Source organism: Eufriesea mexicana, unplaced genomic scaffold (genome assembly GCF_001483705.2).
Source record: "Eufriesea mexicana isolate 0111107269 unplaced genomic scaffold, ASM148370v2 scaffold7347, whole genome shotgun sequence".
Lineage (NCBI taxonomy): Eukaryota > Metazoa > Arthropoda > Insecta > Hymenoptera > Apidae > Eufriesea > Eufriesea mexicana.
The window spans coordinates 228,762-244,629 of NW_016915155.1; the positions used below are offsets into that span (position 1 = coordinate 228,762).

The 15,868-nt window shown below is 50.5% G+C and overlaps 1 protein-coding gene across 1 annotated transcript in view; it reads right to left on the reverse strand.

The window, feature by feature from the left end:
* LOC108552585 (discoidin domain-containing receptor 2) overlaps positions 1-15,868 on the reverse strand; it is a 74,287-nt gene that overhangs the window by 40,660 nt on the left and 17,759 nt on the right. Inside the window, 2 exon segments of the mRNA XM_083287403.1 lie at positions 1,463-1,770; positions 2,476-2,625. Coding sequence (XP_083143529.1) covers positions 1,463-1,770; positions 2,476-2,625 — 458 coding nt within the window.

Genomic DNA, 15,868 nt, shown 5'->3' on the forward strand with positions numbered 1-15,868 from the left:
CTCGTAACGTGCAACGTATCCAAACATCGCGCAACTTCGTGCAAACTGCAAATTCTTAAAAAGAAGAAACGCGAGGATGACTGAAGGAATTTGCAGGAGCGGCAGCAGCGTTATTAACCGTGCAACGTGTACCTAAATATAATGTACACACACGACACAACCGAGGCGATACGATTAAGGTAAACGTATACGCGTAATTGCATCTCCGGCCTGATAAAACTAAACATCGATTTCGCCGCAATCTTCGGTAATTGCAGTCGTATCGACTGGCGCTGCAAGCATCGACGAGTTATTAAAAATTACACGCGAGCGTAATTTCGAAGATAGCGCGAACAGGACACATGTTCGCCCGACTGCTCCCCGTTATTTACGCGTTTGCCGCGTGTCGGGTGCGACGAATAAAACGAACGCGGATCGTGTCTAACGCTCGCCTAGCTGCGCAGTTACGACATCCATTTATACAGGCCAGGCCGATTTCGTTAAATTTAATCGCCGATAGGAAAACCGGACAGGAGCTCGCGATGGCCGGGTCGAAAGCGAAAGGGGATAGAATTCGAGCGTAATGCGTCCGGCTTAAAAGCATATGCTAATGAAAGCTAGATCGCACGATGATGAAAGTAAGTCGCGAGAGCTGTTTAATAACAGAGATCACGCGTCGCGATTATTCCAGCTTTTAAGCGGTATCGCGCCGATCTGGCCAATAAGCCACGCTCCGAGATACCCAACTACCGGAATTACCGTTTCAAATTGTATTTATATTCAGCCGGCGTCTGACTGATAAAGCGTCGAGTGGAATATTCAATCAACCGTGGGGGGGACGCCGGAGGAGGAAGACGCTGCGCGACGACCAGGCCAGAGCGAGGTGACGGCAAAAGGATCCCGAACAACCGTGGATGGTAAGCCTGTTGATCGGCTGCTGGCTTGCGCATTCCTTGCCAGGGCTGAGGAATAACGACGACAAAGCGAGGGTAAACGATTCCACGCTTTCCGCCGCGTGTTTACGCTTGCCGGGGGGCGTGGACACGTAATTAGAAAGCCGTCCCCTCTTAATGCCAGCTTCATCTTTATTTCACCGGCAGCCACGCGAGAACGGACTTCGCAAATTTTATTTCCACCCCTTCGATACGCGACCGTCTTACGAACATTTTTAAATCATTTTACGGGGACACGTACGAGATGAAATGATTCTCAGACGCCGTTAATCGAAGTTTAGCTTCCGCTTCCTGTAAATTTGATTTGCTCCCGCGATGCGATGACTATTGTAATAGATGTAGGGGACAAACGAATGAAAAATATCGATTCTTAAATTTTTGGAAATATTCCAAAGATATTCTGTATACTTGAGAAATAGAAACAGGGGATGCTATCGTTTCGTCGCCTATCGCGTGGTCAAAGCATCGCTCCCCCGATCTCGAAACAAGCTAGAGGTAATTAAAGATCCAACGATCGTGGAAACACTCACCTGGACATCCTTGGTGAACTGATTGTTGCAGTAGATGTGTATGGAGGAGAACTCTCTGACCTTGTCGAACTCGAACTTGATCTCGACAGCCTGTCCACGCGTGTCGTTTCTCCAGCCGACCCAGCCCTGGGTACGATCGTTATCGTAGTATCCCAGTTTGAAGTTATCAGGGCCCGTCTTGCCGTCTGTCAGCTGGCCCAAGCCACGGCGCAGCTCGCCGTCCCAGTGTCCGTCGTAGGTGGCGTCGAAGAATTCCCATCCATTACCCCTTTTATCACCTTGGGGCATCGAATAGGATACCACGCCATCTGCGAGCAAAAGGTCAAGGTGTAAAGTCGCCTCTACGGACGGTCTATCTCCTAATGACTCGTGTAAAAGCTTTCGGCTTTGTCGGCGGACATCGTTATGATCGTACGGAAACACGATACGGGGTGCGTTGGATAGCTTCGACAGGGGTAGAGGAAGATTAATGATACGGAACGTTGCCACGAATACGCGACGAGTAGAGGCAACGTTGATACTTTTTAATACCGCGTGGATGCAATTAACGAACAGTAACGAGGAACGTTAACGGATATTCCGCACGCGTAACGAATAGATTTTTAATTAAACGGGTTATTTTCTCGATGGATATTCATCGACGCGAGAAGAAGGAAAGCGGGTGAGAGAGAGAGAGAGAGAGAGAGAGAGAGAGAGGAAGAGAGAGCGTGGTTTTAGAGGTAGCAGTCTTGTAAAATGCCCGAAGGCGCTGGATTCGCGATTAATCGAACTTGCACGCATCGTAGAGGCGTCAGACACAATGGCAGTCTACGTTACTCCGTGTGTACATTTCCGTTTGGTTAAACGTTTAATTCGATGTTGGTTCATCAAAGGAAGAAAGGGATAATTGTACAAGCAAGATTCTGAAAAGCAAATTTGCGCACGCGGCAATGGCATAAGGGTTAATGGACAGTCCAGTGAGTATTCTAAGCGGCGGCAAGTTCAACGAAAATTGGAGAGTGCAAACAGCTTACCGCTCCAGTAACATCCGTAGAGCTCGACCCGCATGCAAACCGTCCGCGTGTGATGGCTGTAGGGCAGAAAACGGATCTTGCTCGCCCACAGAGGCGGCTCCAGCTCGTGCTTGGACTCCAAATACGTGTTCGTGTTACCCTGTATTACCTGCAACCGTGGAAACCTTGGTTAAAGACCAGGACAATTCCGGTCTTCGAGTGTAACCTTTGAGTTTCGCCGTTCCAGCCTCGAGAGAACGTGGCTGCTCTCCCTCTGCCCGTCCCCGCCATTTTCCCTTTCCCCAATTGCTCCAGATACCTTCAACTTGGATCATTAGGAACATATACGTCACTCGGAGACACTCGACAACTTGGCGCAACTCTGGAACAGCATCGAGGAAAGTTTCAACGAATCGGCCACGATTCGGTCGTCTAACAATTCCTCTCTGCCTCTTACTCGGTCAGACTTTGGTCTATCGGGAACGACCGATGGCGCGGTACGTTCCGCGTCGCGTTTCCAACGCTTCGACGTATACGTATATACACGTATGGTCGACGTGACGCCAATGGAAAAAGCTATAATCGGCGCACGTCAACGTGTCTGCGGCAAGGTCGACCCACCGCCCCCGCCTCCGCCGCTGCCGCCGCATAGTATTCCGTCAAAGCATCCCCTCGCTCGTGATGACATTTATATCACTGGGAAGACGCGTTTCTGCACTTCGGCACATACTGGAATACCATCGTCTGACCGTGGACATCCCGTCACAGGGCGGACATCGCGTTCCACCGCATCAGACGGGGGCTAAGGACTAATTTCATCCCACATTCCACCACGTTAGGTATGATGAGGGAGAGAGGGAGCTGCCAGGGATCGACGCGGGTGGGGGTTGGATCACAGAGACGCAGACAGGTCTGCGGATGAGAGCGAGAGAGAGACGTTGCTAGAGAGATATACAGGTACGATCGTCGGGGGCTCCAGTTAAACGTCCATCGCCCGCATTCTCTGATCTTCGTCAGGGAGACGACCATATTGCGGATGTCCCTATCCCTCGCTCTCTCTGTTTCTCTTCCCTGTCCTACCCTCTTTGTCCAGCTACGCGCTTCCGCGTCTACGTCTTGGGACATGTACGGGACGATGCAATATTGATTTCGCGTTGTGGGTTTATGAATAAAATAAGCGGTTTATCCGCCGTTGGCGCAGCCTGGTGTGGACGGCGTGGAGAAACCCGAAGGTGGAAAAGGGGTGCACGGTCCCTGGAGATCACGCGAAGTGGCGCGTTGCCCATGGCGAGCAGATAGCCACGGCCACGGAGATAGCGTATACAGAGGCCGGCATGGATACACGTGTAGGTACACACGGGACGCGCGGATAAATCTACGTGGATGTGTGGACAAACCGGCAGTTTCTTGTGTGCCGCACAGCGTGCGACACAGTCGCGTGACAGAGCATTTTGCGGCTGGCACGACACATTCTGCGCACGTTTCCTACCCCGAACCGGGTAGAAGCGTTCCGTGCCATCGGCCGGGCTCTGTCTCTTTTTGGTACGACTAAGCATCGACTTCGACTACTATTACCGTCTCTATTCCCACCGCGCTCTCCCGTTCCTTTGTACCGAGTTGCACACTCGCGCAACCGCCGCTTCTTTCCATTTGTTTGCTCGGTTATCGAAATACCTTTTCCACCTTGTTTTCGTCTACCGTTTGTGCCGGCCGATATTGGATTACCCGGTCCACTGTCGCTGCATCCACACCGTGTTTCCGATGTTACCGTTGATACTTTTATTTCGCCGGTCGGCCATGTACGGTTATTTCCAGGCGAAGCTTCTTACGGGAACACGACTAGCTAACCGAGAAGCTCGTTCTACGAATTCGAAGGCACAACGAGACACGCGTATCGGGAAAATGTTATCTCGCGCGTACCAGACGCCGAACACGAGACGCGTTCGATGCTCGCGGCATCTAGATACCTCTATAAATGTATAATTAGGGTTTTTCGGCGTTGGATAACCACCCCTGGACTACTCTCGGTCTCTAGCTGGTCCTGCCGACTCGCAGGTCATCGTTTCCTCCGAGAAACTGCCACTTGGAAAGCACTCCCCTAGGTGAACCCTTACCACTTGCCCGACGTATACCTTACGGAACCCAGGGTGGCGTCTCACCCCTCCGTCTGGGGTCGATTCTTTCTCATTTCGGGCACCCAGGGACCCGTGCCCGTAGCACGTTACGCCATCAGTGCTGCCACACTTTCCACTGGCGTAGTATCACGCGTTTGTTCCCCGGGAATTTAACGAGATTGCAGCGTGCGAGCAGAATTTAATTTCTCCAAATGGCTACCCTAAATCTATCGCGCCCGAGGAAGTCTTCCTCGGACACCCTCGTCTCGTACGTTCTCCAGGCTAGTTATAAAAGAATCCCGCTTTTTCCCCGCCATCCTCCTCATCCACCTCGAGTTACCTCGATCCAATCTTACTCGCAGCATCAACCGTGGCTCGGAAATATTCCGCAGATCGATACTCGATGTCAAGTTTAAAATAACGCAAGGACAAACGAGTTCCTCGAAGGAAATTGTTCTATACTCTGCGGAGATCCATCGATTATTACCAATTTTCGAAGCTAGCTCGGTTACTTATCGACTCCTCGCGCGACCGGCGTTCCGATGTCCCAAGAATAAACTCAACACGTGTTCGATAAAACCGTTTTATATTTTTTCCTTCTTCTCTGGTCGTCGAAATTTCGACCAATTCGAGCGATTCGTCCCGCGTGTATTCGCCGTTTATCGTCGATCCCGCGTGACAAACATGGAAAAAGCTATCGCGTTTTCACGACAGTGGACGCCACTGAGCAGATGCACGCCATTCTTCCGCGTGCGAGCCTCCGGGGCGATGACTGAAAAGGGTGGATATTACTTTTCATTACCCTAGCCGCGCGAGACCTTCGAAACGCTAGACGACCTTGCAACTCTACCTGCCACCTAACGCGTACGCGAATAGCCGGAGAAGCAGGGTAGAGGGTGGAGAGCCGGCAAGGTAGAGGGCGCGCGTGCCCTTCTAATGCAATTTCCTGCTACTTTTACTTTCCCCTCGGTGCACCAGTGCATGCGTGCGTGCGTGCGTGCGTGCGTGCCTGCGTGTATGGAACGCCAGTGCATGCGCACACGGGGGTCAAGTGTTAAGCGCTGAGCAATTATAGCTGAGTGCGTGCGTGCGTGCGTGCCTGCATGTATGGAACGCCAGTGCATGCGCACACGGGGGTCAAGTGTTAAGCGCTGAGCAATTATAGCTGATATCGATCTGCGTTATTGTTCGGGGTTCTCCGGTTCACGAGTGTTTGCTCGCGCGATTCGTATTTTCTGGCACTGTTACCTTCCCTCTGACCATTATTATCTCTCGCCACTATCGCGTCACGATGAAACGCGCTGAAACGGTATACGCGTTTGTCTGATTTGCCCGAGAAAATGATATTTCCTCCACGCGCGTATTTATACACGCGTACGTCGGTACGATCGAGATGTTTATAAAAATTTCTCCAGGCTACGACGTCGACGAGGAGATGCGGAAGAATGGATAACTGGGGAAATAAGCGTGTTTATTACGTGGAAAGCAGCCGAGATTGCGAGGCGGAGTGGAGGGTGGAAGTTGATCTTGTTAATAACTCGGAGACCCGGGACAATATCAGCGAAGATACCTGTCGTCTTGTATGCGTTTCGTTCGTCACTGGAACACCGTAAAATTACGTCGTAGCCTGGATGAAGACTGTTTTCGAAGAAAGAAACGACGCGGAAATCTTTGCCGAGACCGATTGTTTAGCCTCGAACGAGCTGTGTTATTGTCTCGCTCGGAATCGACGCGCGCCTGTGTCTCTCGTTGCCTACGTATCCACTACGTATACGCGTATGAAGATGGTGTTTGTCGTGGCATCGTCATTGAAGCTCGCCATTTTTATAGGCCAAGGAAATTGAATGTAAACACGGTGAGTCGGGTAACCGAACGTTAATTGAAAGCCAGCGCGAAACCATCTTTCGCTGTGGAAACTCGTTTCATCCGGTACGCTCGCGGCTTTGGCGGAAGACATTTATTTTTCATAGCCGCGGAACGAGCTGTCGATCGAACGTTAGCGACTTTGATTCGGTTTATATGGATGGGAAGCAACGTACGGGAGAACGGTAAAAAGATCGGTTATCACGCGGGGGATGCTCGTGGAAAAATTCGGCGAGCCGGGCGTTCCAGCGTCCTCCACTTAAGATACGCGACTTCCAAGTACCTATAACTTATGCCTATGACCGTTTTTGCCTATCGAGGGCGGCGTATAAAAGAAATTTATTGCATCGGAGCGTGTACGTCGCGCTCGTAGCTCCATGGACGAGCGTTTCCGCCGCCATGTTATTGGATTTTCGGTCCTCGATAGAACGATATTTTTACGAGAACGTTTTACTTATTCGACCCCCACTCCGGCCTACGTCCCTACTATATATCCGCAGATCCAGCTGATTACGTTTTACACGAATGCAAACATCGTATTGGCGGTAAATCGACGGGTCGAATCGACGAGCGTCGTTCGACGAGAGAAATCTCGATCGGTCTACGACCGGTCGTTCCCAGCGTACGCGATTCGATATGCGCGATATCGTCGCGCATTGTAAAATTTGCCCATAACGCGTCGCGGTCGTTTAATTTCCAGAAGCTTTCCGGTCGACTCGAAAGATACGCGCGCATCCACGAGCCACGTACCCTCTCGTCGCGCCAGCCGCCACCCAGCCGCCACCCAGTTGCCACCCAGTTGCCACCCCCGCCCGTAGCCAACACGCGGTTAAACTTTCGATACCCGTCCCGCGGTATCTCCGGCAGCGAGCAGGATCTGCTTTCCGTTCGAGCGCCACTCGCTTCATCCGGCCCATTAGAAACAGTTACGGTGCCCGTTAGAATAACAATCGGTCGTGATAAAGCAGCCCAGTATTCCGTGACGCGGCCGAATTATCTCGCGGACAACATTTCGCTAATGTCCTCGGCTTCCTGTGCGTGCGACATTATAACTAACATTACACACCGGCTGCAATATCGCGTCGAGCCGTCACCCTTACTTTTTCCCACCACCCCCGCTACTTTCATCCCTACGTACATACACGTATACACGCACACTCGTGCGCGAGTACGTGCGTGAGCGTACGTGATTTACGTGGAACCGGCTTAGCCAGGCTCCGACTGGGAAGCAACATGGCGCTCGCTCGCTCGCTCGCTCGCGTGTCGACACGCACGCGTTCGTCTCCTCACGCACCCTCCTTCGCTCGTACCCCCCGTACTTATCCCCTTGCGTAATTATCGGATTTCCACACGGAATTCCCGCGTCACGGGCCAAGGCACGGTGGAAAGCTGACAGTTCGGACTAGCCGCTGCTCGCGTGACGCGATAATGACGAATCGAGCGGACTCGGTAACAACTATCCACGGTTTCTGTGTACGCACCGCGTTTCCTCGCTTGCGCGACAGTCGAGCGAGTTGGCCGGTTTTGCGAGACGGTTCGACGCGGCTGAAACGAGTCGCGTGACACGTCGGTTTTAACCCGGCTGTCGCGAAAAGCTGCACGGTTGTTCGTGTCGTTCGCGACGTTACTGTGACCGCCAACGCTGTGTGCGTGCGTGCGCGTGTACATTTTTCCCCGCAGCTAGTGGAAATTAAATGTAGTCGAGCGGAGCGGAACTTTTCGTATAAATTGTCGAGCGAAGATGGATGGTGGCGCACGCGACGTTTTTCCCCGCTCGCGTCAGCCTGGCCGCGCTCGCCGGCGTGCGCGCGCGCGTGTCCGCGTGCTTTGTGGCAGCGGCCGTGCACGAAGCTCCGTGATTAAGCGGCGTTCCGAGATCCAACGCGGCGAGTTTGTCATGGTAAAATCGCGGGCTAGGAAACGCTCGTGAAAGGGAGAATGGTAACGGGGTTGGTGGCAGCGAACGACGCGTCCCCCCGTGTCGCGGCTCGCTGTGTTCTGCCTAGAAGCATGATTAAGAGCCGTTTTAAAACTGCTGCCGTACACGTGGATACACGCTCGCCTCCTTTGAGAACGAAACCGGGTCACTCTGATTAATTGAAGTTTTTGCGAAAACCGGCCGACCTCCAGCCACCCGATCCATTCTCTATTTTCGTCCCATTAAAATACGGGTAATTAATGCCGCGACATCCTTCTGTGGCCTGACGTCGGGGCACGACATCGCACCGCTGGGAAACGTCCACGGAAACATGCGGTGTTGGATGCGACACTTTAGATTCCTGATACGCTTTATTCCACAATCCACGCAGTGCAAATAGCGTGTGCTAATACAGCCTATAATTAAACGGACGCGGCTTAACCTAGGAAGGTCCTGTGAAACCAAAATCCCCATCCCTAGGGAATATCCTACGCGAGTGTTTCTATATCTTCAGATCAGAGGCTAGCAGTGTATAAGCCTAATGTTAAGCGTTGAAAAGATAGCTGTAGTCAAAAATCAATCTAGTTTATAAGATGTAAGTACCTAGAACCAATATTTATATAAACATTCGAGGAGAGTTGGGGGTTTGGGCGAACCGCGTCGCGTACCCCCTTGACACTCTCTCAGCAGTCGGGTACAGCTGCTCAAGAGAAGCACCAAAAGAAACGTGTACCTTCCTTGAGAAATAAAAGACTTCAACGGTGAATATACATATATCGTAGAACCCACAATGCCAATATTAAGTATCGCGTAGTCGATTGGAGCATTCGGGGTTGCAGAAGGTTAGCGAGGACGTCGAAAGTTCGGGATCATCCGAGTTCAAATGGATAGAAGAGGTCCGAGGATGGAATCGGACGTTGATCGGCGTTATGCAACGCTTTTCGATTTTACAGCCTCTATCAGCGAGATAGAGTCACCGGCTGATTGATCGATCGATTACGCGAATGGTTATTGTCGCCGGTTATTAGTCCCGTGATTTTTCGAAGCCGCGAATTAAAACACGTGTTGGAAAGTTGCTGGTTTCGTAACAGGCCAACCTAGCAGAGCTTCGGGTCGAAGTGATTGGTAGGATTTTCCCGTGTCGTTCGTATCGCGGATCGGTGTAAATGCATTTTCGATGTTCTTCCCGCGCGTCGATCGTGCCGTTCGACTGCCATAACTCAGACTTAGCACCTATACCCCAGACTTAGCCTCGAATCTTTTGGAAGCCCTCTGGTAGCGTAAAGGTAGTGTAAAGTAATCCTCGTTGGAGTTCATGGTAATTGGAGTTCTTTGTAGTGGTCTTTGAAACTCGCAGATCTTAAAAATCGGTTGTAAATGAAACCATGCATAACTGGCCACTTGCTAAGTATAGGTGTCATGATCGTAACCAGTCCACTTTCAAAGACGTCTCTTTTGCACTAGGACAGTCGTATGCTGACATCTGACTATTTAGGTATCTAACAGTATTCGACATGCGTGTGCTATTATCACTTTGGCCAATAATCAAGTTGAGCATACAAATTATGCATCCGTGAGTCCAAGTGATGATCAGATCACCAGAATTAACAATAGACAGAATAACGACAATAGGTAACAAGCTTCTCTGAACGAAGTGTACGCGTGTCTATTCTGATCGGTCCACTAGTATCCGCACTCCTTCCATTAGACAAATTAAGTTGCAATATGTTCTCATAAAAATGGTTTCGCTTTGGTCGAATATGACAAAACATTCCGAGTCGATTGGTATCCTTCTCAAATATAAATACTCATATGTTATATCTTATGATATGTGAATATAATATATAATATATAAATTATATCTCAAATATAAATAAATATATAATATAAAATAGTGCAAAAAATATATTAAAGGTATATAATAAAGGTATACTCGAGTCGATAAACTGTAGGAATTTTAATGTTTTAGGAGCCCATACCTCAGACTCAGCATCCCATATCTCAGACTTAGCACCCATACCCCAAACTTAGTATCCATACCCCAGACTTAGCACCTATACGATTCAACGTCGAGGGAATTGGGGATTAAGAAAATGGCGCGCTCGGAGGTGGATGGAGCGCCGTGAAACCGCGTTCGTGAATGGCTCGATAGCGAGATACAGGGACCAGTCGAGAGTTACAGGTCGAAGTTAAAATCCGCAATGGCGACCGCGAAACGAGACTCGTTTCCACACTCGAGATATTCGCCAACTTTTTCCGTCTGTTACATTTGATTCTCCAAATACGTGTCGCGCACGTCGCGGCAATTTGGGACAAACCCTTTGAAACGTTCCGTGTATTCTGTGAAACAGTGAGCCGTGTCGCCGGTACCTTTCGTATCGTCCTACCAGCGTTTTGCATATTCGCGTAGCGTGTTTTGCATGCGCGGGGCCCCGGTTATCAAAAGGTGCAATCCCGCTTTAACGGCGCGCGCTGCGCTAAATAAAATAACGAGCCGGAAGGCGGGCGCGACGAAAAAGGGAAAAGAGAAAAAGGAAATAGAGGAAAAGGGAAAAGAAAATGGAGAAGGAAGACGGAAAGTGGAACGGGAAGTACGTCAGTGCTCATTAAAAACTATCGCGATGGGGAAAAGGTGAAAAAGTAGAGCTATTCCGGGGCCTCGCGTGGTTCGAGTATCGGTGGCACGACTTATTTCTCCATACGTTTCCCGCCTTTCTCCTTCTCTCTTTGTTCGTACTTGCCGGTTTTTTCGGACGAGAGAGGACGGTACGACATCGGCGAGCGAACGCAGGGGCGTGACGGGGCCGATTAAAACGGGAACACGCGGAAAAGCGCGTCGATAATCCGGCGATCGGCCGTGAGAACGCTTCGTTTTGCTGGAATTAATCTCGACTCGTCGCGTTTCTAACTCTCTTTTCAGCCTCGCGCACCGTTGCTCGCGAGACAGCAAAGGGGAGGGATGTTGTTTCTGTCGCGGGGTAAAAATGAGACGTCGTGAAATTAGCGGTTGGGAAACGAGTTAAGAGACACGGAATAGGCAAACGCGAAGCTACAGAGACACCTGCCGATAAGAGGAAATAGAGGATTTAAATCGTCGGAGGCGGAAGCGTATAAATATATCGGAACACGTGGAGCAGCGGAGAATTTTCATCTTCCATTTTCTCGGAAATGTCGCATTGCCGGCTGTCCGATTAGCTGGTTAATTATAAATTACTCCGAAGCAGAATGACCCGTAGTCTCGTTAAAAATTAATCCGAAATCGTTACTACCTCCCGTTATCAAACGCGATACACTCCGCGACAAAAGTTGCGGGGCGGAACGATCGTTTGCGAATTTCCGCGCGTCCTTAATCTCCCGAGATGCTTAAACAAAAATGAAAAATAAGCTCGATACAAGATACCGGGGAAAAAGCTCACCGTTCATCGAGATTATCCACTTTTTAATTTTATAAATTAATCTCGGGAGATAAAGGGAATGCGATAATTCGTAAATCTCTTAATCCCCTGCGCTATAACGAGTCTAGCTCGTTATAAATTTTTCACGTCCCAGATGAAGGAGCTACACTCGACCCGATTGAAGCAAGCTGTTTAACACGTTTCGACGCGTCCAAAGCGTAGACAAATTCCGGAAGCTCTGGCACTTTTTCCAAATGAATACGCGTATAACGACCAACTGAAATTAACCGCTCGCTCGGCGCGCAATTTTTCGCGATTAAATCGCGAGGAACGGGATTAACTTTAGCGTGCAAGCGCGAACACGGCGACACTGTAACAGATCTGCGCCAAATTTCCAGCTCCTCGACGACTGCTCCAATTACAAATTATATTAAAGTACAAGCAGCTGGAATGTTGTCAGAAATGACTGGCAACGGCGTTTAATTACCCCTGTGACTATGACCCGACGCAACCGTTCGTTATCGAACTCGAGCACCGTGGAAAAGCAGGCCTCTCCTTGCCCCAGAACGCGAACGTGCACTCGCATTCGCGTAGCCGTAGCAGAAAGGAGAAGCTTGTTGGCGCCTCGAGCCTTAATTACCCCCGGCGGTCTTTTGAAGCCGCGCCGCTGCCGTCTTTGGCTCCGTGACAATTATTATTACGCGGTACCAAGTTACGCGGTCGCATACACAAACAGCCACGAGGACATTCCTCGCCGACCCTGCAGCGAACACGCGCGCGAAACGCGGATGGCACCCGGCTGTGCCGAAGACTGCTGGCTTCCGGCCGTGCGCAGAGGACGCAGCGCGGTTCGAGGGCGCTCTTTCCTCCGCCTCCGTGGATAATTCCGCGAAAATATCCGAGAAATTCCGACGACGGGGCTGAACGTGCGCGCCGCGACGCGGAAAGCCGGCCGAAAAACGAAGAAATTCGGCCCTCGTCGGCGCGGAAGGTTCGTCTTAACCGTGCGAGTAATTAAGGAATCTCCGTGTCTGCTTTCACGTGAAACGTCCCAAAGGACGCTGCGAATTACGCGTTTCGCTGGAGGTTTCTCTCGTTTCGCTCGAGTATGCGTCCTGCATATGTCGGGGGCTTGATTATGCGAGGGATATGGGTTTGATAGGTCACGGTGTACCAGGTTCGCGCGTTAGTTATTCAACGGGAAATAAAAAGAGCTTCGACGCGTCTTATCCTGCTGTCATATTGGAAGAGTAGATTTCGAAGAGTGTCAAAAATGGCGTCGGGTATGGCGATCGAAGTGTCCTTACTTACCCCTGTGTAAACTTGCGAGTTCCACACAAGGGTACATTGTCGTTCATTTTTCGCTCGATACCGTGTATTCTCGGACTGACGACCTACATGGACGATGAAACGTTCCATCGTCGAGACGTTATTCGATTCCTAGATGTTCGGTCGGTTGTAATAGTTCAATTTACGAGCCGGACGATGGACACTTGCGGCACGTCCCGGACTCCGTGGAGACCGATAATTGGGGCAGCTCGGAGGCGAATCAGTGAATAATCATGAGTCCAAAGATGGAAGTTGTTCTCTGCGTGAAATCATAAGGTCGAACACGTGACGGCGAAGGCGTCGTCCCTGGGAGCCAGCGAGCGAACTTCTGCGGGCCCGTTGCTGCATTAGCGCCGGCGCAAGTGGTCCATCAATATTAATAAGGCAGTAACTGGACAGCGGATGTACGGGGATGGCCGATCGGAGGACCGATTTGCCGAAGAGAGACAGACTCGACTGGCCTTTGCGAAAATTTATCCCTCTATCCTGCATTCCGTTCGCGACGCTGAAATTTCCGTTTCGAAAAATCACTCGAATCGTTCGATCCAACTACCTCCAAGTATTCAAATGCTCGTAATCTATATCTCTCCTTATACAAAGTTCCTTTTCGCCGATATACCGAATTTAAAATTCAAATCCCGATCTAATTTGCATTTTTATTTCCATTTATACAAGCGAATACATTATGCGGTAATTAATTATACGGGGCGTCGAAATGTTCATACCGGTGTCTTTTTTCCTCCGAAATTCCTTCTTACCTGCAACATCGAAATTGCCTCCAGTCCCGAAGCTAACCCAGCGAAAGGGTTAATCTCGCGGCTCCTAGTAGCCCGGGATTTGCATTTAACGACGTTACTCGCGGCCGAGTAATTCGATATCCCGATTCGAGAATTTCTTTGATGCTTCGATAGATCGCAGTTCGGCCAGGGTTCCCTTTGAACCTCTCAGCCTCTTCGAGGATATCCTATCGAACGGTCGTTTGGCCCCGCGTCGTGAAGCATAATCGTTGGAACATGGCTGGCTCGGCATAAATCACGAGCATAGCACTCGTACGTGCACCGCGAAATCTAATTTCTATCTTGGCCGGTGTACGCGGGAATAATCGCGATTCGAGCCTGCTCCGAAGCGTCTGGCGATCGTATCGGCGTTGAAATTAGACTTTACGCGAATTCATCGAGCGGAACGCGCGACGCGGAACCAAGATGGCGAGCGGATCCAGGCTTGGTCCCCATCGATATCAACGTGATCCGAACGGGACAGTAATGGCCGATCGCGAGGACCGATTTGCCTGCTGGTAGGCCGAGCTTTTTCGTTGCAGCTTTCAGCACGGATGTATCGTACGCGTTGGTAGCGTCGTAAAACGAAGCCCAGGATCATCCGGTGGATTAATGACCGTCACGTCGGTATGAAATCGCGCCTGGAGGGACACTCGCGGTTAAAGTATCGTAATAGCCACGTCGACCGAGTGCATAAACGCTGGAAGAAACCAAAGGACGATAAGTTTGATAAAAACGTGTCGTGTCGCCCTTGGCGAGCTTCTTACGAGTCTCTCGCAGCTGGCTCGTAACGTTGTTTCTACTTTAAACCGGTATACTCGTTGAAACAGCCCCGGTGTATACCGTCGGGCTATTCCCATCCTGCCAAGTGCTCTTAATTCCTCGATAAGTCCCTCAGTCGCGCGTTTAATTTGTCTCGAAACTTATTGGGATATCGACAGGTTTATCTGCAGCCTGATCTGTCCATCCGTCACGCGCCCGGCTTTCGAATTTCGAATTTTCTTCGTTTATTTAGCGAGAACGCGTCGCGTTCGATGTAACGTACGCGGCTTAAATTTTCAGGAAAAATATTCTTTGCTCGATTTTTTCCCAACTTGGATCGCGATACGCTATTGTTCGTCATAGTCACTGGTTTAAATCGGATTTTATAAATTCCATCCTCGAGGAATCGATATTCGCAACGAACGTCACGGAAATGTAACGCGGATCTCGATGACGCGTTTTTCTCTGGAAATCCTTTCATCTCGGTTACGAAGACGAGTATCCGTGTACACGGACGGTGGAATTTCTACGGGATTGGAGGTTGAACATTCGCGGTGAGAAAACTGGAAGATCCGCAAGGCTCTGAGAAAGTCGCGTATAATTCGGAAGCAGTTGGCGAAACTCGGGAACACAAAGACCGCAATGCTCCGGCTTCGGGACGGGGATCGACAAAGTGGCGCATCGCCGGTACGAAATTAGCTTACGGATTCGCGATAAGCAGCTTACGCTTCGAGCGGGATAATCCTCCTAGCTGGTCTTCGATTCTTGATCGCCGACCGCTCGCGAGAGACTCCGTCTGTGCGCTTCAAGAGCACCGCCAGGAATAACAATCACGCCGCTTTAATCGGCCACGGAATTATTATTTCAGGCCAATGACCAGCCTGCCGGCTCGCTTTCGACTATTCTAGGCGCAGCTGCTGCCGATCGCCAGCGAGCAGATGCGCGAATCGCTCATAAATCACGATATCGCGGGTCGTTTTTATCAATCGGCCGCGCGTGTTCTCTCCATCGCCGCCTCCCTAAACTCTGCCAAACGTTCCCGCCATCCACCCTATCGACCGCGACGATCGCTGATTTATATTTAGCCGACTACTCGCTTCCAATTCGCTTGGAAATCCAAACGATTCGATCGACGCGATCGGCGATAAGTCCGAGGGCAGCCTGAGCGTTAGATCGAGGCTGGATCCAGGCTAGACGACTCGGTGTCGGTAAATTAGTTAATGGAGTTCCGAGAGATAAGGGCACTCACCTCTTTCC